This window comes from Procambarus clarkii, chromosome 5, assembly GCF_040958095.1.
Source record: "Procambarus clarkii isolate CNS0578487 chromosome 5, FALCON_Pclarkii_2.0, whole genome shotgun sequence".
Lineage (NCBI taxonomy): Eukaryota > Metazoa > Arthropoda > Malacostraca > Decapoda > Cambaridae > Procambarus > Procambarus clarkii.
In genome coordinates this window covers 2,482,646-2,507,511 of record NC_091154.1, presented here as the reverse complement: position 1 = coordinate 2,507,511, position 24,866 = coordinate 2,482,646, and the positions used below count along the sequence as shown (strand labels likewise).

Sequence of the window (24,866 nt, the reverse complement as noted above, 5' to 3'; positions counted from 1 at the left end):
CTCCACCCAGGGTGCCTCCACCCAGGGTGTGTGTGGCCTCCACCCAGGGTGCCTCCACCCAGGGTGTGTGTGGCCTCCACCCAGGGTGCCTCCACCCAGGGTGTGTGTGGCCTCCACCCAGGGTGCCTCCACCCAGGGTGTGTGTGGCCTCCACCCAGGGTGCCTCCACCCAGGGTGTGTGTGGCCTCCACCCAGGGTGCCTCCATCCAGGGTGTGTGTGGCCTCCACCCAGGGTGCCTCCACCCAGGGTGTGTGTGGCCTCCACCCAGGGTGCCTCCACCCAGGGTGTGTGTGGCCTCCACCCAGGGTGCCTCCACCCAGGGTGTGTGTGGCCTCCACCCAGGGTGCCTCCACCCAGGGTGTGTGTGGCCTCCACCCAGGGTGTGTGTGGCCTCCACCCAGGGCGGGTGGCCTCCACTAGGGCATGCTACCACCAACAGGGTATACTGTTGTCACCAGGGTGTGTTTCAACTATGTTTAGTAATCGCCAAAGGTTTCGGTCCGTCCTGGACCCTTATGTCATCGTGATTTGACGAGTCCAGGACGGACCGAAATGTCTTTACTTTCATTTCACGTGTAGGTTGTTATTTTTACGTAGATTTTGGTCACTATTTTGTATTATTTTTAACTAAAGATCCCAAATCAAAATTTTTGGAAACGGCTAAAGCTCAAGGTTGCTTGGAAACATTAAAATATGCACCAAAAATGTTACATTTAATTGTTTATTTTTATTTGCATATCCTGTCATTAAAACATTTCAGATATTGGGCCTCTTAGAGTGCCAAAAACAGCATTATGGACAGCATTCGTGTGTCACAAGTGGAGCAGCTGAGTTTAGACCAAGTTGCCAAGATTGTTCCCGCTGGCTACAAACACATTTGTATTAACGATGCACAGTCCGGCATGCAGGAATCTAAAACATACATCGTTGTGAGTATCATTCATGTTTTGTCTTCTGTGTGCTGTTATTGATCTGGCCCCTCGGTAGTTTCCTGGTGCATATGTCTCAACCCGTACTCAGACCCAGTCCATTCCATTCAGCGGTTGACCCCAAAGGTGCATTCATAATTTTTAACATGCTGTTCATTCATAACAGGAATTTTCTCAAATATAAATTAATATTATTATTAATGAGGAATGGACGGTTTTCTGTCTATTGGCCGATAGACAGAACACGTCAACCATGTACCGACTTCCTCACGAGAATACCATTGCAAAGGATTGCAAGGCTCCTCGTGGTAGCACAAACACCAGGTCTACAATTGACCAATGGCGTTGCAGCAAAGGAACCAAGAATATTGATCGTTACATGATCGGTAGCAGAGGTGACATCATGAACACGTCACGACCACGTCACTGTTATTGAGATTGACCCCAGAGGTCAGAGCTTATCTCTCTCCTTGTCGGCGCCTCTCTCTCTCTCTCTCACACATGCTTGGCACCTCCAGCTATGTACTCACTGACCCTATGGCAAGTATGCCTAATTTCCCTGTATCTAATTTACCCTTGGGCATATGGCAGCCTCCATTTGTTATAAGTATTCCTGGTTATGTTGGCATCGTGGGGACACCCAGCATGACAGGTTACATCCAGGGTTAACAGAAATAGGCCCATGTGCACGACTAGGTGCACGGTGCACCGCAATGAGCCATTCAAGTCAGCACTGGGAGAATCTTGAGAGACCATACTCTCACAATTCAACAGTCATCCACATTCAGAACTAAATAAACATCAGCTCTTACATAGGAGATTACCTGTATGCGCACAGAAGATTAGTATTTAAAACAGGGTTTTTGTTGTCTGATATTATAAAAAAACAATTTGGTTAAAGATAGCAAAACTGTCCCAAAAATTTTAAATCACTTTTCAAAATGCTAGATGTTTGTTGGAGGCCTCAAAACCCAATATTGAATGTGATGAAATGTCCCTCCTTAGTAGATCCCTGGTGGCTCTGTGAAGCTGTCTCACTGAAATATCTCCACCTAATGGGTCACATTAGATGCAGGAGTTGTGTTTGACCTGATTAAATGACCTGATACCTGATCAACCAGGCTGTGATTCATACTTCAGGCTGCGAGCAGCTGCGTCCAACAGCCTGGTTGACCAGTCCAGCGACGAGGAGGCCTGGTTGACGACCGGGCCACAGGGACGCTAAGCCCCAGAAACACCTCAAGGTAACCTCAAGGCAAGGTAAGACAAGGACCTAATGGGTACTAGAGCCAGAACCTGCCCCCGCCCTTCCCCACACAGGACTAGAGCCGGACCCTTCCCCCGCCCTTCCTCACACAGGACTAGAGCCAGAACCTGGCCCCGCCCTTCCTCACACAGGACTAGAGCCAGAACCTGCCCCCGCCCTTCCCCACACAGGACTAGAGCCAGAACCTGGCCCCGCCCTTCCTCACACAGGACTAGAGCCAGAACCTGGCCCCGCCCTTCCTCACACAGGACTAGAGCCAGAACCTGCCCCCGCCCTTCCTCACACAGGACTAGAGCCAGAACCTGCCCCCGACCTTCCTCACACAGGACTAGAGCCAGAACCTGGCCCCGCCCTTCCTCACACAGGACTAGAGCCAGAACCTGGCCCCGCCCTTCCTCACACAGGACTAGAGCCAGAACCTGGCCCCGCCCTTCCCCACACAGGACTAGAGCCAGAACCTGCCCCCGCCCTTCCCCACACAGGACTAGAGCCGGAACCTGCCCCCGCCCTTCCTCACACAGGACTAGAGCCGGAACCTGCCCCCGCCCTTCCTCACACAGGACTAGAGCCAGAACCTGCCCCCGCCCTTCCTCACACAGGACTAGAGCCAGAACCTGCCCCCGCCCTTCCTCACACAGGACTAGAGCCAGAACCTGCCCCCGCCCTTCCTCACACAGGACTAGAGCCAGAACCTGCCGCCGCCCTTCCTCATACAGGACTAGAGCCAGAACCTGGCCCCCCTTCACATAGGTGCAAAAAATAAGTGACAATTATCCACCACGCTGGGAAAGCATCCAGGTCATCAACAATGCTTTACACACAACTGTAGCTCTCACAGAAAGCAACGACTCAAAACTGGCAAACAACTATTCAAATGATACTATAGACTATAGATTCATTCAAAACTCGCTCGAACTCATTAGTACCGATAACCGCCACCAAGTGGCCCGGCCTCGGCCCGAACACGGCTTCCCTGCTCAGTCCTTCCATTGGCTACCGAGCTAGTAGCCAATGGCCGTTTTATTACTTACAACCCACATACACTCTGGTGTAGGTAATAGACTTCTCCACCAAATGCTCCCTTCAAATGCACACAAAAATCACAATAACGTGATAGATCTATGAGAAAATCTTTCAAGCAGTGCAGAGATTGAAGCAGAGTCCTGGGTATAGTGTGAGTCTTGAGGGGGATATAGTCAGGATGTTGGTTTGGTCTCCATTCTGCTCCAAAGATTTTCACATAGATATAAATTGCTATTGTGATTTCGTCGTGTAGTAGATGTGACATTTTACTTGGGGCTCGCAGGCCGTAGGTTGCTGACCCCTGGCCTAGAGGGATGTCGATAAGTCTTATCCAAGAGAGTGCAGGCTTCCTGTCCCCAACAATGGTAATTGTTATTAATATTTTCTACCTCAATTTAGCCCTATCTACAATTGACAATTGGTAATGCAGCACAGCTATGCTAGGGATGCATTGATTGTCTGGTGGTGGTGGTGGTGTTTTTGATGGCTGCAGATTTCATCTTCCTTTGAACATTTTCTTTGAATTTTAGGTCCTTAAATGTTATCAGTTTCTCCTGTTTTCTGTGTGTGATATAATTAGCATGCATTGAAGGGTAAATGTTACAGTATAAGGATAACTGAACATTACTAAACACTGTGAGAGTTTGACAGAATTTAATACAAAGGTAATTACATTTTCCAACAGGGTGTCTTACAAGACAACCATGAGAAGTTTGTACGCAACAGTAGGATGAAGAAGCGGATGACTTTGCGAGAAGGTAAGAAACGCTGTCTGCCTTTGTCATGACAATGGCCCCATGATGTCCAAGAACACATGGCTCGGGGATGTGTTCATCCCATACACGGCCTGACGGCTGAGTGGACAGAGCTTGGGATTCATAGTCCAAAGGTTCCAGGTTTGATCTCTGGCAGAGGTGGAAACAATTGGGTAGAGTTTTCTTTCACCCTGATGTACCTGTTCACCTAGCAGTAAATAGGTACCAGAGAATTAGACAGCTGCTAAGGGCTGCTTCCTGGGAATGTTTAACAGAAAAGGAGGCCTGGTCGAGGCTTCAGGAACGCTAAACCCTGAAATCATCTCAATATAACCTCAAGATAAAAAAAAAAACTAATTAAAACTTCCCTATCACGAGGGAATCTTTGAAGCATGGCATTGAAGGTGCATCTCGGGCGACTTACGACGATGGCTCGCCTCCACCAGCCTCCTCCGAAGATTTTCTCATGAATATACAGTCTCACATTATTGTGATCGCCTTGTGTATTTTTCTACATCATGGTACTCATGGAAAAAATATATATATGTAATCATAATCCATAAAGATCAATCCCATATGGCAATTTGAGCACAGGAGTAGTCGCTGATAATAATTGGAGCAATTTAAGAAATTAATGCACAGTCCTTGTGTGTGTGTACTCACCTAGTTGTGCTTGCGGGTGTTGAACTCTGGCTCTTTGGTACCGCCTCTCAACCGTCAATCAACAGGTGTACAGGTTCCTGAGCCTATTGGGCTCCATCATATCTACACTTGAAACTGTGTATGGAGTCAGCCTCCACCACATTGCTTCCTAATGCATTCCATTTGTCAACCACTCTGACACTAAAAAAGTTCTTTCTAATATCTCTGTGGCTCATTTGGGCACTCAGTTTCCACCTGTGTCCCCTAGTGCGTGTGCCCCTTGTGTTAAATAGCCTGTCTTTATCAACCCTGTCGATTCCCTTGAGAATCTTGAATGTGGTGATCATGTCCCCCCTAACTAATGTCTTCCAACGAAGTGAGGTTCAATTCCCGTAGTCTCTCCTCGTAGCTCATACCTCTCAGCTCGGGTACTAGTCTGGTGGCAAACCTTTGAACCTTTTCCAGTTTAGTCTTATGCTTGACTAGATATGGACTCCATGCTGGAGCCGCATACTCCAGGATTGGTCTGACATATGTGGTATATAATGTTCTGAAAGATTCCTTACACAAGTTTCTAAAGGCCGTTCTTATGTTAGCCAACCTGGCATATGCTGCTGATGTTATCCTCTTGATATGAGCTTCAGGGGACAGGTCTGGCGTGATATCAACCCCCAGGTCTTTCTCTCTCTCTCTGACTCTTGAAGTATTTCATCTCCCAAGTGATACCTTGTATCTGGTCTCCTGCTTCCTACCCCTATCTTCATTACATTACATTTGCTTGGGTTAAACTCTAACATCCATTTGTTCGACCATTCCTGCAGCTTGTCCAGGTCTTCTTGAAGCCTCAAGCTGTCCTGCTCTGTCTTAATCCTTCTCATAATTTTGGCGTCGTCAGCAAACATTGAGAGGAATGAGTCTATACCCTCTGGGAGATCATTTACGTATATCAGAAACAGGATAGGTCCAAGCACAGAGCCCTGTGGGACTCCACTGGTGACTTCAAGCCATTCTGAGGTCTCACCCCTCACTATAACTCTCTGCTTCCTATTGTTTAGGTACTCCCTTATCCACTGGAGCGCCCTACCAGTTACTCCTGCCTGTTTCTCCAGCTTATGCATCAACCTTTTATGGGGTACTGTGTCAAAGGCTTTCCGACAGTCCGAAAAAATCCAGTCCGCCCATCCTTCTCTTTCTTGCTTAATCTTTGTCACCTGATCATAGAATTCTATCAAGCCTGTAAGGCAAGATTTACCCTCCCTGAACCCATGTTGATGGGTTGTCACGAAGTCTCTTCTCTCCAGATGTGTTACTAGGTTTTTTCTCACAATCTTCTCCATCACCTTGCATGGTATACAAGTTAAGGACACTGGCCTGTAGCTCAGTGCCTCTTGTCTGTCACCCTTTTTAAATATTGGTACTACATTAGCAGTCTTCCATACTTCTGGTAGGTCTCCCATTTCCAGTGACCTACTATACACTATGGAGAGTGGCAAGCAAAGTGCTCCTGCACACTCTTTCAATATCCATGGTGAGATTCCATCGGCCCAACAGCTTTTCTCACATCCAGCTCCAATAGGTGCTTCTTGACCTCATCTCTTGTAATTTCGAACCTTTCCAAGGTCACCTGGTTTGCTGCCACCTCTCCTAGCGCCGTGACTTCTCCCTGTTCTATTGTAAAGACCTCCTGGAACCTTTTGTTGAGTTCTTCACACACCTCTGTCATTCTCTGTGTACCTGTCCACCCCCACCCTAAGTTTCATCACCTGTTCCTTCACTGTTGTCTTCCTCCTGATGTGACTGTGTAGTAGCTTTGGTTCGGTCTTGGCTTTATTAGCTATATCATTTTCATACCTTTTCTCAGCTGCTCTTCTCACACTAACATACTTGTTCCTGGTTCTCTGGTATCTCTCTCTACTTTCTGGTGTTCTGTTATTACGTTGTGTGTGTGTGTGAGGGAGGGGGGGGGAGGTTAGGGTCCGTGCATTTTTGGTGTCTGAAGTTTGTATGGAACTTTAGGGTGTACAGTATATATATAACGTTTGCTTATAGTGTCTCGGTGTTCATTTACTACTTCTTGGCACAAGTTGTGGTGCAGTTTCTCTCCCTCTGTAAGTGTGATGATTTGTATATATGTGTCATCTTATAGTCTGTCTGTCTTGTGAGAGAGATGTTGAGAGTGAAAGGATAGATGGTGAGAAAGGGACTGAAATTGAGTGGGATGAGAGAGATGCAACTGGAGAGAGATATCAAGAAGATGGGAGGAGAGGGAGGGAAGGAGAAAGAGGTATCAAGGTTATTAAATAATTGTCATTTGCAGTGGTGTTTAATGTCTCGTTGACTTGGCTTTCGTTGTGTTTCAGTTCTGCCGGATGGGTCACAAGGGCTTCAGATAGATGTGTTCGCTTACAGCAGGCATGCCGATGTAGTCGACGAATACCTCAAAGGCGCTAACAGTGACGCCAAAATCTGGCTCGTATTTGCTCAAGTAAGACTGGAGGAGTATCACGGCCTCCACCAGGATGGGTGGTGCAAGTTCGGTCTGCGTGCAGGGGCCAAGGCAGCGAGCGATGCCCAGGTGTGGTTCATCACTCAAGTTTCTCCTGCCCCACTGCCACCGCCGGCAAAAACCCAAAAATCCGCGCTTCCTGCGACTCGCACGACAGTTCCGATCGAACTGACCAACATAAATAACTGTTGCACCCCTGGCAAGAAGGTGAATGTATGTGCCGTGGTGAAGAACATTGTGAAACAACCCGAGATGACAAACAAGGGAACTTATCACATACTGTTAGCCATAGTTGATCCTTCCTGCCTGACTAAAGATGCCATTCGGGAAGATCTCCTGCTTCACGTCTTCCTCAACGACTGTAACTATCGTGATCTTCCTGGAGGAGTACAAGCTGGTGACATCTTATTCCTCAAACTTATGTTGGTAAGTTGTGATAGTGGGCTGTGACACTGAGACATGACAGTAAAATGTGACACTGAGCCATGACAGTAAGCTGTAACACTGGACCATGACAGCTGTAACACTGGACCGTGACAGCTGTAACACTGGACCATGACAGATGTAACACTGGACCATGACAGCTGTAACACTGGACCATGACAGCTGTAACACTGGACCGTGATAGTAAGCTGTAACACTGGACCGTGATAGTAAGCTGTAACACTGGACCGTGACAGCTGTAACACTGGACCGTGATAGTAAGCTGTAACACTGGACCATGACAGCTGTAACACTGGACCGTGACAGCTGTAGCACTGGACCATGACAGATGTAACACTGGACCATGACAGCTGTAACACTGGACCATGACAGCTGTAACACTGGACCGTGATAGTAAGCTGTAACACTGGACCGTGACAGCTGTAACACTGGACCATGACAGCTGTAACACTGGACCGTGATAGTAAGCTGTAACACTGGACCATGACAGCTGTAACACTGGACCATGACAGCTGTAACACTAGACCATGACAGCTGTAACACTGGACTGTGACAGTAAGCTGTAACACTGGACCATGACAGCTGTAACACTGGACCATGACAGTAAGCTGTAACACTGGACCATGACAGTAAGCTGTAACACTGGACCATGACAGCTGTAACACTGGACCATGACAGCTGTAACACTGGACTGTGACAGTAAGCTGTAACACTGGACCATGACAGCTGTAACACTGGACCATGACAGTAAGCTGTAACACTGGACCATGACAGTAAGCTGTAACACTGGACCATGACAGTAAGCTGTAACACTGGACCATGACAGTAAGCTGTAACACTGGACCATGACAGTAAGCTGTAACACTGGACCATGACAGTAAGCTGTAACACTGGACCATGACAGTAAGCTGTAACACTGGACCATGACAGTAAGCTGTAACACTGGACCATGACAGTAAGCTGTAACACTGGACCATGACAGTAAGCTGTAACACTGGACCATGACAGCTGTAACACTGGACCATGACAGCTGTAACACTGGACCATGACAGCTGTAACACTAGACCATGACAGCTGTAACACTGGACTGTGACAGTAAGCTGTAACACTGGACCATGACAGCTGTAACACTGGACCATGACAGTAAGCTGTAACACTGGACCATGACAGCTGTAACACTGGACCATGACAGCTGTAACACTGGACTGTGACAGTAAGCTGTAACACTGGACCATGACAGCTGTAACACTGGACCATGACAGCTGTAACACTGGACCATGACAGTAAGCTGTAACACTGGACCATGACAGTAAGCTGTAACACTGGACCGTGACAGTAAGCTGTAACACTGGACTGTGATAGTAAGCTGTAACACTGGACCGTGACAGTAAGCTGTAACACTGGACCATGACAGTAAGCTGTAACACTGGACCATGACAGCTGTAACACTGGACCATGACAGCTGTAACACTGGACCATGACAGTAAGCTGTAACACTGGACCATGACAGTAAGCTGTAACACTGGACCATGACAGTAAGCTGTAACACTGAACCCAAGTTACTCGACAGAGTATATTGTTCCATAGGTATAGGTTGGGTTAGGTGGGTTGCTTGGGTTTGTATATTTCTTGGTTAGATAAGCACATTGTATTTTGTATGTAGTGGCCTCGGCTCTCCTCCTCCACTCGGCTCCTCCACTTGCTTAGTAGTTCTCAAGAGACCCAAGAAAAGGGCATTTCTTAACTTCTCTAACACCTTTTTTTTTTTTTTTTTTTCTCTCCCCCCAAAGATGAAATCATATATTAGATTTCTTATGGCCGAGTAACACTTAATCTTGTGCACTTAATTAACACTTAATTGGAGCGTTTATGGAGGTCAGCAACGTACATGTGTGTTTGAATCATTTCAGTGTGAGATGTTTAAAGACAACATGCATGGGAAGGTATATGACTCTAAGCAGGTAGTGAAATTTTCTTCCGATCCATCAGCCCCCGTCACTCCCGTCACAACGAATCCAAGATATAAATTAACTGGTGAGTACCAGTAATTTTCCATTAACCAGGCAGTAATTGTGTAATAACTGGTAAGTAATTGCACGTTGCAAGTTGCTATGTATTTGTACAGATGACAGATCCATTAGGGGTGGCAAGACCTATGCCTTTGTACAGATGACAGATCCATTAGGGGTGGCAAGACCTATGCCTTTGTACAGATGACAGATCCATTAGGGGTGGCAAGACCTATGCCTTTGTACAGATGACAGATCCATTAGGGGTGGCAAGACCTATGCCTTTGTACAGATGACAGATCCATTAGGGGTGGCAAGACCTATGCCTTTGTACAGATGACAGATCCATTAGGGGTGGCAAGACCTATGCCTTTGTACAGATGACAGATCCATTAGGGGTGGCAAGACCTATGCCTTTGTACAGATGACAGATCCATTAGGGGTGGCAAGACATTTTCTGTTTGACCAAAGAGATTAGTTTCTAAAAAAAATGTGGCATTAAGTGAAAAATGTAATAATGTTGTAATATTGAACAACATTTTCCCTAGACTATCATTATATAATTAAAGGTGGTGCTTCAGAAAATGTTTTCTCAAGGTTATTCCTCTTGATTATTGTCAGTTTCTACCTTAAACCATTGATCTTCCTCTTGGCCAAGGTTTCAGTATACCCGTAGTTTACAACATTTGCTGGCCATTCGGAACTAATGTGGGCATGCTTTAAAGCTAACATATCACTGAAGTAGGGTAAAAAATCACGTGTCTGTGTGTGTATGTGCGCGCGCACAATGAGGTACAGTCATGTGTCTGAAAACACATGGATGCGAGTCTGCCCTCATTTGCCCCTGTGTGTGTAATTACCTAAGTATAGTTACAGGATGAGAGCTACGCTCGTGGTGTCCTGTCTTCCCAGCACTCTGTCATATAACACTTTGAAATTACTGACAGTCTCTGGCCTCCACCACCTTCTCCCCTAACTTGTTCCAACCGTCTACCACTCTGTTTGCGAAAGTGAATTTTCTTATATTTCTTCGGCATCTGTGTTTAGCTAGTTTAAATCTATGACCTCTTGTTCTTAAAGTTCCAGGTCTCAAGAAATCTTCCCTATCGATTTTATCAATTCCTGTTACTATTTTGTACGTAGTGATCATATCGCCTCTTTTTCTTCTGTCTTCTAGTTTTGGCATATTTAATGCCTCTAACCTCTCCTCGTAGCTCTTGCCCTTCAGTTCTGGGAGTCACTTAGTAGCATGTCTTTGCACCTTTTCCAGTTTGGTGATGTGCTTCTTAAGATATGGGCACCACACAACTGATGCATATTCTAGCTTTGGCCTAACAAAAGTCATGAACAATTTCTTCAGTATTTTGCCATCCATGTATTTAAAACCAATTCTGAAGTTAGAAAGTGTGGCATAGGCTCCTCACACAACGTTCTTTATGTGGTCCTCGGGTGATAGTTTTCTATCTAGAACCACCCCTAAATCTCCTTCTTTATCATAATTCTTTAAAGATTTCTCACATAATATGTGTGTAATTACCTAAGTATAGTTACAGGATGGGAGCTACGCTCGTGGTGTCCCGTCTTCCCAGCACTCTTTGTCATATAACGCTTTGAAATTACTGACAGTTTTGGCCTCCACCACCTTCTCACCTAACTTGTTCCAACCGTCTACCACTGTTTACGAAAGTGAATTTTCTTATATTTCTCTGGCAGCTTTGTTTCATTAGTTTAAATCTCTTGTTCTTGAAATTCCAGGTCTCAGGAATTTTTTCTTATCAATTTTATCGATTCCTCTTACTATTTTGAACGTAGTGATCATATCGCCTCATTTTCTTCTATCTTCTAGTTTTTGCATATTTATCCCTCTAATCTCTCCTCGTAGCTCGTCCTTCAGTTCTGGGAGCCACTTAGTAGCATGTCGTTGCACCTTTTCCAGTTTGTTGATGTGCTTCTTAAGATATGGGCACCATACAACCGCTGCATATTCTAGCTTTGGTCTAACAAATGTCATGAACAATTTCTTTAATATTTCTCAATCCATGTATTTAAAAGCAATTCTGAAGTTAGAAAGTGTGGCATAGGCTCCTCGCACAAAGTTCTTAATGTGGTCCTCGGGTGACAGTTTTCTATTTAGAACCTCCTCTAGATCCCTTTCTTTGTCAGAATTGTTTAAAGATTTCTAACATAATTTATAGGTTGTGTGGGGTCTATGTTCTCGAATTCCACATTCCATAACATGGCATTTATTCACATTAAATTCCATTTGCCAAGTGGTGCTCCATATACTTATTTTGTCCAGATCTTCTTGAAGAGCATGACAATCATCTAGGTTTCTTATCTTCCCTATTATCTTAGCATCATCAGCAAACATGTTCATATAATTCTGTATGCCCACTGGTAGATCGTTAGGATGTGTGTGTGTGTGTGTGTGTGTGCGCGCATGCGCGCCTGAGGTAATCAGGGCCACAGGTTAGATTTTGTTGTACAACATAAACATTTATTCATTACCAATATGACTTCTACATTAATATAATTATCATTTGATTAATTTATTTTGATGAATCTTTAGATGACATCCGCACACAAGTACTCACTCTGCGTGAATGGTGGGTAAAGTCGAGGAACTTGGTGAATCCCAACCCCTACGAACAGGCACACGCTGTGGGGCTATCATCACCAGATGCATCGTTTATGCCAGAGTGCACCCTTAACGAGGTCACCGAGCAGAGGGCCTTCACACTCTATTGCCAGGTGAGTGTTGAAGAGTGTGTGCAGAGGTTGACTGGTTGACTGCGTCGCAAGTGTGCCCTAGCCTCTGTTAAGGGCACCTTAACACCTACGCTCAACTGTAGTATCAACCAGGTGTCGTCATTGTGCAGTCAATGTCCTATATCATCAGTTTTCTACGACATTACACACAGAAATCACAATTGTGTGATGCATTAAATGAACAAATCCACACGGGCCGTGACGAGCATTCGAACCTGTGTCCGAGAGCATCCCAGATGCTGCCTTAATCGACCGAGCTACGACATGGTTAAGAGAGTTGAAACCGAAGTTCTACTGAACTTACTTGATCCTGCAGCCTCTCCGAGGCACAAACCAGGATTTTACACAATTCCCCCCATGCACTTGAGCTGTGTCAATAGGCTGTTCTCCTGCGTCGCCCTTACTTCATTACACACAGAAGGCGTAAGACCTACGACCATGTCGTAGCTCAGTCAATTAAGGCAGCGTCTGGGATGCTCTCGGACATACGTTCGAATCCTCGTCATGGCCCTTGTGGATTTGTTCATTTCTACGACACTGCTTGTATTTGCCTTCTGTTGCTTAAAGATATATTTAAAGGTCGGCATTTTCATGTCTCTTATTTTCTATTTCTCCTGAAGTCAGTTACATGCTCTATAACTTAGCCCCCTCAACATGCCCACTAACTTAGCCCCCTCAACATGCCCTCTAACTTAGCCCCCTCAACATGCCCTCTAACTTAGTCCTATCAACATGCCCACTAACTTAGCCCCCTCAACATGCCCACTAACTTAGCCCCCTCAACATGCCCACTAACTTAGCCCCCTCAACATGCCCACTAACTTAGCCCCCTCAACATGCCCACTAACTTAGCCCCCTCAACATGCCCACTAATTTAGCCCCCTCAACATGCCCTCTAACTTAGCCCCCTCAATATGCCCTCTAACTTAGCCCCCTCAGCATGCCCTCTAACTTAGCCCCCCTCAACATGCCCTCTAACTTAGCCCCCCTCAACATGCCCTCTAACTTAGCCCCCCTCAACATGCCCTCTAACTTAGCCCCCCTCAACATGCCCTCTAACTTAGCCCCCCTCAACATGCCCTCTAACTTAGCCCCCCTCAACATGCCCTCTAACTTAGCCCCCCTCAACATGCCCTCTAACTTAGCCCCCCTCAACATGCCCTCTAACTTAGCCCCCCTCAACATGCCCTCTAACTTAGCCCCCCTCAACATGCCCTCTAACTTAGCCCCCCTCAACATGCCCTCTAACTTAGCCCCCCTCAACATGCCCTCTAACTTAGCCCCCCTCAACATGCCCTCTAACTTAGCCCCCCTCAACATGCCCTCTAACTTAGCCCCCCTCAACATGCCCTCTAACTTAGCCCCCCTCAACATGCCCTCTAACTTAGCCCCCCTCAACATGCCCTCTAACTTAGCCCCCCTCAACATGCCCTCTAACTTAGCCCCCCTCAACATGCCCTCTAACTTAGCCCCCCTCAACATGCCCTCTAACTTAGCCCCCCTCAACATGCCCTCTAACTTAGCCCCCCTCAACATGCCCTCTAACTTAGCCCCCCTCAACATGCCCTCTAACTTAGCCCCCCTCAACATGCCCTCTAACTTAGCCCCCCTCAACATGCCCTCTAACTTAGCCCCCCTCAACATGCCCTCTAACTTAGCCCCCCTCAACATGCCCTCTAACTTAGCCCCCCCTCAACATGCCCTCTAACTTAGCCCCCCCTCAACATGCCCTCTAACTTAGCCCCCCCTCAACATGCCCTCTAACTTAGCCCCCCCTCAACATGCCCTCTAACTTAGCCCCCCCTCAACATGCCCTCTAACTTTGCCCCCTTAACACTTTAGTGCGCGCGGCACTCCCTGAAAAAAAAAGCGGGTTGTGCGTGCGGCGTTCTGGGCGCTCAAGCGTAAACATAAAAAAGTTTAAAATCTTTTCACGCTCCTAACATCAATTCTCGAGCTACGTTTTTCATTTTGGTATCAATGCGTTGGCAATAAAATTCTCTACAAGATCATATGCATAAAATGTCACCCAAGCATATGCTATCCCACCACGAAGTAAATAAACACGAAGATGACTCGCCGTGACACCCAAACAGGAAGTAAATGTTCATACTCTTTCGTTTGTTGCCAGCCTCACAGTCATCCTACAGTGCTTATTTTGATATCATTGAACTCGCAATAAAATTCCCCACCCAGACATATGCCTATCAATGTCTAATTATGTTCCGCACGAGTGTGGGAACTGGGCGAAGCGTTAGCCATGATTTCAGCAGCGACGACACTGTTGTGATGCAGCGCTTTGAAAGTTTATACTTATTTCACTGTCATGACATTATTTCTCGAGCTACGTATTTCATTTTTATAGCAATGTGTTCGCAATAGAAAGTTCTATAAGAACATAGGTAGAATTGGCCAACAGAGCGTCAAATAAATTTGCGGCGAATAAAATCTTATGCGAATCTTACGCGTGTTTGTACCCATGAGCGTAAAAAGTTTTTACTTTGCTCATGTTTTTTCAAGTTTATACTTGATTCACTCCGTTTTTTTTGTTTGTATTGTGTTCGGAATAAAATTCTCTACACAGACATATGCATATAAATGTAGAATCATGATCGCGGCCAACACAAGAGTGTGTGGAGTGCGCGATTACCCTCGTTGTGTCACCAATTCAATAGTCTCTCCTCTAAGTTACAATACATTGCCGTTTTCTCAAATAGGCACAGTGCCTATTAGAGAAAACAAAAATTTAATGACAAACATATTCATACAAACCCCAAGTCGATCGAGTAGTAAATACCCAATATAACACGGTCCGTAAATTTACGTCGTGATCCGACAAGCGGTTAAGCAAACTGCCCGTAAGTCCAAGTCGAAAATCCAGGAAATTGTTAAAATTAACATGCCCACTAACTTAGCCCCCTCAAAATGCCCTCTAACTTAGCCCCCTCAACATGTCCTCTAACTTAGCCCCCTCAGCATGCTCTCTTCCTCCTTTGTTGTGTGTTTTCCTGGCTCTCGAGTCATTATTGATTGGTTGATTGGTGATTGGTTGATTATTGATTGGTGTAGCTAGTCACTATTGATTGGTTTCTCTCTTGTTTCTTAATATTGTGTTGTAAGTTGGGCTGTTCTCAGACATTCTCCAATCCATGTTTTTTTGTGATGGACTTTCAGGTTCTGGAGAAGCGGGCAGTGAAGGCTACTGCACAATTTTTCATCATGCGAATACAAGATGGCTCGCCGACCCAGCTGCAGTTCACCCAAGTATGTACAGATGTTTCTAGTTTGCCCTTTGACCACGAAATGTTTTGAATTACATTAAGACCAATAAAAATAAAGTCACATTGGTGTAACCAAACCAAATACTGTACACGAAATGACACATTACATGAGGGACTACTGGACATAGTTCTGGTCCGCCTTCGGCAACTAATGACGTCACAGCCTAGAGTGTCGTCAAAATTTTAATTTCTGATCTTTTGTTTTGTTATATCTTATGAACAGCAGTATTTTTATCTGTTTTTGAATTTAATCAATAAAAATTTACTTTAAAAATTTTGCTGTAATATTTTAAGTTGAACTCTCGAAAATGCTCAGATATATTAATCACTGTTTAATGTATGGTTACTAAGAACCCAATATGGTTGTAACTCAACCTCTAGGCACTCCTGTTCTTGCATAACTCGTCACCTTTCCTTTACTGGCACCCATCTTATCCCTACTCTGGATACCCCTCTCCCATACACTCACTGATACTGGCACCCATCTTATCCCTACTCTGGATACCCCTCTCCCATACACTCACTGATACTTGGACTCTTAGAACATAAGAACATAAGAACAAAGGTAACTGCAGAAGGCCTATTGGCCCATACGAGGCAGCTCCTATTCTATAACCACCCAATCCCACTCATATACTTGTCCAACCCGTGCTTGAAACAATCGAGGGACCCCACCTCCACAATGTTACGCGGCAATTGGTTCCACAAATCAACAACCCTGTTACTGAACCAGTATTTACCCAAGTCTTTCCTAAATCTAAACTTATCCAATTTATATCCATTGTTTCGTGTTCTGTCCTGTGTTGATACTTTTAATACCCTATTAATATCCCCCCGGTTATGTCCATTCATCCACTTGTAAACCTCTATCATGTCACCCCTAACTCTTCGCCTTTCCAGTGAATGCAGCTTAAGCTTTGTTAATCTTTCTTCATATGAAAGATTTCTAATTTGGGGAATTAACTTAGTCATCCTACGCTGGACACGTTCAAGTGAATTTATATCCATTCTATAATATGGCGACCAAAACTGAACTGCATAATCTAAATGGGGCCTAACTAGAGCAAGATATAGCTTGAGAACCACACCAGGTGTCTTGTTACTAACGCTGCGATTAATAAATCCAAGTGTCCGATTTGCCTTATTACGAACATTTATGCATTGATCCTTTTGTTTTAAATTCTTACTAATCATAACTCCCAGATCCCTTTCGCAATCCGACTTCGCAATCACAACACCATCTAGCTCGTATCTTGTAACTCTATCATCATTACCTAACCTCAGAACTTTACATTTATCAGCATTAAACTGCATCTGCCAATCCTTTGACCATTTCAAAACCCTATCTAGATCAACTTGAAGTGATAGTGAGTCCTCCTCCGAATTAATTTCCCTACCGATTTTCGTATCATCGGCAAATTTGCAAATGTTGCTACTCAAACCTGAATCTAAATCATTTATATATATTATAAACAACAGAGGTCCCAGGACAGAGCCTTGAGGCACTCCACTTACAACATTTTCCCACTCTGACTTGATTCCATTTATACTAACTCTCTGTTTCCTTTGGTATAGCCATGCCCTAATCCAGCTTAATATAGCACCCCCAATACCATGAGACTCTATTTTTTTAATCAGTCTTTCATGTGGCACTGTATCAAAAGCTTTGCTAAAGTCAAGGTATACAACATCGCAATCCTTACCACTATCAACTGCCTCAACAATGCTAGAATAAAAAGATAACAAATTTGTTAAACATGAACGGCCATTTATAAAACCATGTTGCGACTCAATTATTAATTTATGTTTTTCAAGATGAAGACGAATTTTATTTGCTATTATAGATTCGAGTAACTTTCCCACAATAGACGTTAGGCTAATTGGTCGATAGTTAGACGCAAGTGATCTATCTCCTTTCTTAAAAACTGGTATCACATTAGCAACTTTCCAAAACTCTGGCACTCTGCCTGACTCTATTGATTTATTAAATATGGTTGACAGTGGGTCACAAAGCTCCTCTTTGCATTCTTTAAGCACCCTAGCAAACACTTCATCCGGCCCTGGGGATTTGTTTGGTTTGAGTTTTACTATTTGTTTAAGAACATCCTCCCTGGTAACTGCTAAACTCGTCAACCTGTCCTCGTCCCCACCCACATAGACTTGTTCGGCTGAAGGCATATTGTTAAGTTCCTCTTTAGTAAATAAAGATACAAAATATTTATTAAAAATACTACTCATCTCTTCATCACTATCTGTTATTTGACCTGTCTCAGTTTTTAATGGACCTATCCTTTCCCTAGTCTTAGTACGATATAACTGAAAAAACCCTTTAGGATTTGTCTTTGCTTGCCCTGCTATGCGAACTTCATAGTTTCTTTTTGCTTTCCTTATCTCTTTTTTAACATTTCTAACCAGTTGTACGAATTCCTGTTCTAAAGTGACCTCCCCATTTTTAATCCTTTTGTACCAAGCTCTCTTTTTACCTATAAGGTTCTTCAAATTCTTTGTTATCCACTTTGGGTCATTAGTATACGATCTATTCAATTTGTATGGTATACTACGTTCCTGTGCTTTGTTTAGAATATTCTTAAATAAGTTATATATTGAATCCACATCGAAATCCCCATTTAAGTCACCTATCGCTGGGTTCATGTCTCGCTCCAAGACCGGCCCACACCCCATACCCAAGCCTTTCCAATCAATTTGACCCAAAAAATTTCTTAGGCTATTAAAATCAGCTTTTCGAAAATCTGGCACTTTAACAGAATTTTCTCCTACTGGTCTATTCCATTCTATGCTAAATCTGATTTCTTTGTGATCACTGCTCCCTAGCTCACTCCCTATTTCGATGTCATTAATTTGCGTTTCCCTGTTAGTTAACACTAAATCTAAAATATTATTTTCCCGTGTTGGTTCCTTAATGTGTTGCGTAAGAAAGCAATCGTCAATTAATTCTAGAAAATCTTCTGCTTCACTATTCCCTGTTTTGTTCAACCAGTTTATTCCGCTAAAATTAAAGTTTATTCCGCTAAAATTAATTACTTCTTATCCATAAACTTCTCCATACTTGTACATGTCTTGCCTACTATCCCATATTGTTACCCTTTCAGCCATTCCACTATACTGACAGCAATCTCATGTTTTCCTTTCAGTTTGACTTGCAGAATACCACATTGGAACTCCTGTCACAGTCGGAGTGCTATCGAGGCATTGGCTCGTACGAGGTGGATGTGCTGGTCATCAATCCCACTAAAGCTGCAATCCTCGCCGAGGTCGGTCAAGATGATTTTCGCTTTGTTATCTCTGTTACCAGAGGTCGTCTCACTACAGGTTCTGGTGATTTGCAGTATGACATCATGTAATCTGCTCATCATCCTTCCTCGCCCATATGGCCTCTGCTTTCTCACCCCACGAACCACGTTCACATACACAATATATATAATTTTATTTATCATTATTTTGACCACAACATCTTTGAACATAAAAAATTGTGGGGATAGGTATGGGTATGATTATTTTAAGGAAGCATAATTGTCAATCTTTAACAGTACTGCTAGGTGTGACATTTGATTGTGGCCTCAACTGATGGCATTATTTACCACACCCAAGCTCCCATTTTGAATCTCAGAGGATGTGGTGCTTACCTATTAGTAACCTTGGAGTTATAGGATCTAGCTTTGCATGTCTGCCTCCATGCCTGCTATACAACACCTAATGTGCTTATTGCCCCTCATTGCCCAACCACTTGGGCTGGACGGTAGAGTGACGGTCTCGCTTCTTGCACGTCGGCGTTCAATCTCCGACCGTCTAAGTAGTCGAGCACCATTCCTTTTCCCTGTCACATTCCAAATCCTTATCCTGACCCCTTTTCCAAGAGCTATAGAGTCGTAATGGCTTGGCACTTTCTCCTGATAAATCTCTCCCTCCCTCCAGACATTTAATTTGTGCGTCGGATTTCTTGAAATTATTAAAGAAGGCTCAAGTTAGCGGAAACACAAGATCCCAAGTATTACCGTACATGATTTGGAAACATTTTTATACTAGGCACGAGGACTGTGGTTGCTTATTGCTTCGGAGTCCAGTTTCATTTGTGTCAACTGGCTCGTATCGCTCAGCGTTGCCAGAAGGTTGAGCGTTCTTGAATTATGTACAGCAATGTAAATTTGTGAGGTGACCCAAGATGGAGGATGTAAACATGTGGGGTGACCCAAGATGGGGGATGTAAACATGTGGGGTGACCCAAGATGGGGGGTGTAAACATGTGGGGTGACCCAAGATGGGGGTGTAAACATGTGGGGTGTCCCAAGATGGGGGGTGTAAACATGTGGGGTGTCCCAAGATGGGGGGTGTAAACATGTGGGGTGACCTAAGATGGGGGGATGTAAACATGTGGGGTGACCCAAGATGGGGGGATGTAAACATGTGGGGTGACCCAAGATGGGGGGGTGTAAACATGTGGGGTGACCCAAGATGGGGGGTGTAAACATGTGGGGTGACCCAAGATGGGGGATGTAAACATGTGGGGTGACCCAAGATGGGGGGTGTAAACATGTGGGGTGACCCAAGATGGGGGGTGTAAACATGTGGGGTGACCCACGATGGGGGGTGTAAACATGTGGGGTGACCCAAGATGGGGGGTGTAAACATCTGGGGTGACCCAAGATGGGGGGTGTAAACATGTGGGGTGACCCAAGATGGGGGTGTAAACATGTGGGGTGACCCAAGATGGGGGGTGTAAACATGTGGGGTGACCCAAGATGGGGGGATGTAAACATGTGGGGTGACCCAAGATGGGGGGGTGTAAACATGTGGGGTGACCCAAGATGGGGGGTGTAAACATGTGGGGTGACCCAAGATGGTGGATGTAAACATGTGGGGTGACCCAAGATGGTGGGTGTAAACATGTGGGGTGACCCAAGATGGTGGGTGTAAACATGTGGGGTGACCCAAGATGGTGGGTGTAAACATGTGGGATGACCCAAGATTAAGTTTGATTCCATGCACTGCTCCAAAGATTTTCTCATAGATATACAATGTCACAGTACGAGGATTGTGATCACCGAATAAATTAGTCGTTGAAATTTGACCACTATCTTTTACAAAGCATTTAAAGTATGTTTGTGATTCCAGGCTGGTGAATTCATCCAAATGAAGAACGTAAGATGTCTTGAAAATCGTACCAAAGGAAAGGGAGATTTTGACAACCCAATGTATGAGTTGTTGTTTGATGGCAAAGTGGGCGAAATGGTGCAGCTGCCTCGCATGCACTCGGAAGTCTGCAAGATCTTGGAGTAAGCAACCTAGCCTAACCTAACTAGACGATCCATATTCTTTTTGCATTGAATTATTTGTTGCTCTCTGTGGTGTGTATAATGGGCTTCACTGTGTGTGTATATTGACCTTACAGTGTGTATATTTTGCTTTTATTTGTGGATATGAGGCTAGTGTTTGGTGGTGTCCTGGTGAGAGACGAACCTTTGCTCAGTCTTGTGTAGAACTGTACCTCTGATTCTCCTTCATGGCTGGAGTGAGGGTCATTTCTGTGTTGTAATGACCCCTGAGGAAATGTTTGGAAAGTTCCCGGTGGCATCGGTGCTGGAGGGACTCTTCACACTAAGGCACTTTTACATGTTGACTCGAAGCCTTATATACAGTATCTGATCTCTTAACAAATGAACCAGCTCTCTCCTTTTAGGAAATTAACAAAAAATGATTAATGTGAAATGTTGAAACCACTTGTCATAGTTCTGTTATGTAATGAACTAAAAGGAAGAATTATTTTTATTTCCAGGCGGCTAGCCAGGAGCATGGAACATAACGAAACGCAAAGCTTCTCTCCAGAAAATGACATGCCAACCTTGAGGTAAACAACAAATACAGTAATTGTTTTCTGGACTCGTAGTTCTATTTTGCTTTTTTCAAATTCAAAATTGAGTTACAACTCTTGAACATTTTATATGTAAAATTGTCATCCACACTTTCATGGCAATAAAAATTCCATTTGCTTGGGCTGTATGGGTGTGGAAGCACTATCCTGCAGGATGCTGCTTCTGGAAACTCTCCTTTTTAAGACTGCTCATGGCCCAGTCGTAGAGCGTCGGCCTCGCACGCCTGGGGTCCACGGTTCGAGACCCCACACACCCCAGGTGAATGGAATTCTATATTTGTCTAAACATCATTCCTTGGAGACAATGAGTCACAATAATATGACTGTGAAGAGTTGACACCCACCCAACAAACCTATCTAAACATTAAGAACTGTTGATGTTTCGATCTCTTCTGGATGGAAACGTAGACGGTTTCCCACTTTCAGATATGTAGGTTGTGTGTCAATTTCCCTTGGGGACTGAAACCCCTGCTGTCCCAAAACATGTACCATTCAAGGGTTGGTAATCTTACTTACCAGTCTACCATTCTAACTTGTATTAGTCAGTATAGTATTATAAACTCCTTCATAGGAAAATGCCAAATGATTATACCAAACTCTTAAGTCAATAGTATAGAAGTGATCTGATTGGTCAGTAGAGGCCATGGGTGATCTGACTGGTCAGTAGAGGCCATGGGTGATCAGTAGAGGGCCATGGGTGATCTGATTGGTCAGTAGAGGGCCATGGGTGATCAGTAGAGGGCCATGGGTGATCTGATTGGTCAGTAGAGGCCATGGGTGATCAGTAGAGGGCCATGGGTGATCTGATTGGTCAGTAGAGGCCATGGGTGATCTGACTGGTCAATAGAGGCCATGGGTGATCAGTAGAGGGCCATGGGTGATCTGATTGGTCAGTAGAGGCCATGGGTGATCAGTAGAGGGCCATGGGTGATCTGATTGGTCAGTAGAGGCCATGGGTGATCTGATTGGTCAGTAGAGGCCATGGGTGATCTGACTGGTCAGTAGAGGCCATGGGTGATCTGACTGGTCAGTAGAGGCCCATGGGTGATCTGAGTGGTCAGTAGAGGCCATGGGTGATCTGACTGGTCAGTAGAGGCCATGGGTGATCTGACTGGTCAGTAGAGGCCATGGGTGATCTGACTGGTCAGTAGAGGCCATGAGTGATCTGACTGGTCAGTAGAGGCCATGGGTGATCTGACTGGTCAGTAGAGGCCCATGGGTGATCTGACTGGTCAGTAGAGGCCATGGGTGATCTGATTGGTCAGTAGAGGCCCATGGGTGATCTGACTGGTCAGTAGAGGCCATGGGTGATCTGATTGGTCAGTAGAGGCCCATGGGTGATCTGACTGGTTAGTAGAGGGCCATGGGTGATCTGACTGGTTAGTAGAGGGCCATGGGTGATCTGACTGGTTAGTAGAGGGCCATGGGTGATCTGACTGGTTAGTAGAGGGCCATGGGTGATCTGACTGGTTAGTAGAGGGCCATGGGTGATCTGACTGGTCAGTAGAGGCCATGAGTGATCTGATTGGTCAGTATAGGGCCATGGGTGATCTGACTGGTCAGTAGAGGCCATGGGTGATCTGATTGGTCAGAGTGAGGCCATGGGTGATCTGATTGGTCAGAGTGAGGCCATGAATGGTGTGACTGATCACCTGTAACAGTATATATGTGTATTTGACTTAGCATGTGTATTTGGACAGGCTAAGTCTGTATATTGCTGTGTACCGTCACAATTGTTGGTACTGGGGAACTTCAACTTGAAATCAATAGACTTGGAGGCCTACGATGCAAGAACTGAGGACATTTGGACAGGCAGATTTGTAAACCTCATTCTGGAGACATTCATGTCGAGTATTAATATTAATATTAATACTTATAATAATTAATATTAATACTGGATCTAATATTCATTAAGTGGGAAGCCGAGCGGACAGCACACTGGACTAGTGATCCTGTGGTCCCGGGTTCGATCCCGGGCGCCGGCGAGAAACAATGGGCAGAGTTTCTTTCACCCTATGCCCCTGTTACCTAGCAGTAAAATAGGTACCTGGGTGTTAGTCAGCTGTCACGGGCTGCTTCCTGGGGGTGGAGGCCTGGTCGAGGACCAGGCCGCGGGGACACTAAAGCCCCGAAATCATCTCAAGATAACCTCAAGAAGGCCACAAGAAAGAGGGAAGGGAATGTTCTATTAATACTGGATCTAATAGTCACCAGGAAAGAAGATATATTTGACATTCAGTACCTTCCTCCTTTGGGAAAGAGTGATCATGTCCTGTTGGAAATTAAATATGCTTTGTGATATAATCTAGAAGAGACTGGGGACATCGAAACAGTTGATAAACTCGATTTCGAGAGAAGACTCTATGGGGAACTTAGAATATTTTTAATGAGTGTAATTGGACAGACTTGTTGCTAGGCAGGGAAGTATGCCAAATTTTGCAAAATATACGATGAAGGCACACAAACATTCATACCAAAATAGAAATGCAGGACCAGAAAATTGGATTGGTTCAACAGAAATTGTGAGAGGGTCAGAGAGAAAAAGACAAGAAACTGAGTTTAATATAGGAAGAGGCCGAACCCACAAACATACGAGCACTACAAGCAAGCAAGAAACAATTAAACAACAGTGAGGAGAGAGGCAGAAAGCAACTTTGAGAAATGTATAGCAGACAAATGTAAAGCAAATCTAGGTCTTTTCAAGAAATTCATTAAAAGCAAGCTGCATGTAAAGGATAAAATCCAGAGATTGGGAAGATTGCAAATGGGGAAACAGGACTACTGAGAATGAAAAGGAAATGTGTGAAATGCTAAATGAACAGTTCCAAAGTGTGTATGTACAAAATGAGGTTTTCTTAGAACCGGATCCAATACCAATCCCAGAGCACACCATAGAGTACATAGAGGTATCTCAAGACGAAGTGGCAAAATTACTCGAGGGGCTTGGAAGAAATAAAGCAGTTGGACCCAATGGAGTTTCACCTTGGGTGCTGCGAGAATGTGCAACTTCGGTGAGCATTCCACTCTAATTAATATTCCAGACATCCTTGTGCACAGGAATCTTAGCAGATATATAGAAAAAGGCAAAGTAGTACAATACCAGTCGATAAAAATGGTAGTCGAGAGGAAGCTCTAAATTATAGACCCGTGTCATTAACAAGCGTGGTAGTCAAAACACTAGAAACAATAGTTAAAGCCAAATGGGTTGAACAGCTAGAGAGTAATGACATAATAACAGACAGACAGTATGGTTTTCGAACAGGAAGATCCTGTGAAACAAATCTACTTAGTTTTTATGATAGAGCCACAGAGATACTACAGGAAAGAGATGGTTGGGTTGACTGTGTCTATCT

General features: G+C 44.7%; 1 protein-coding gene across 9 annotated transcripts in view; it reads left to right on the top strand.

The window, feature by feature from the left end:
• Positions 1-24,866, top strand: part of LOC123764389 (uncharacterized) — a 67,579-nt gene that overhangs the window by 16,842 nt on the left and 25,871 nt on the right. For all 9 annotated transcript variants that reach the window (XM_045752188.2, XM_045752197.2, XM_045752177.2 and 6 more), the window contains 9 exons: positions 762-930; positions 3,906-3,978; positions 6,978-7,549; positions 9,478-9,601; positions 12,146-12,327; positions 15,520-15,609; positions 18,779-18,898; positions 20,757-20,917; positions 21,418-21,489. In XM_045752188.2, coding sequence (XP_045608144.2) covers positions 796-930; positions 3,906-3,978; positions 6,978-7,549; positions 9,478-9,601; positions 12,146-12,327; positions 15,520-15,609; positions 18,779-18,898; positions 20,757-20,917; positions 21,418-21,489 — 1,529 coding nt within the window. In that variant the 5' untranslated portion in view covers positions 762-795. The remainder of the gene's footprint in view (positions 1-761; positions 931-3,905; positions 3,979-6,977; positions 7,550-9,477; positions 9,602-12,145; positions 12,328-15,519; positions 15,610-18,778; positions 18,899-20,756; positions 20,918-21,417; positions 21,490-24,866) is intronic.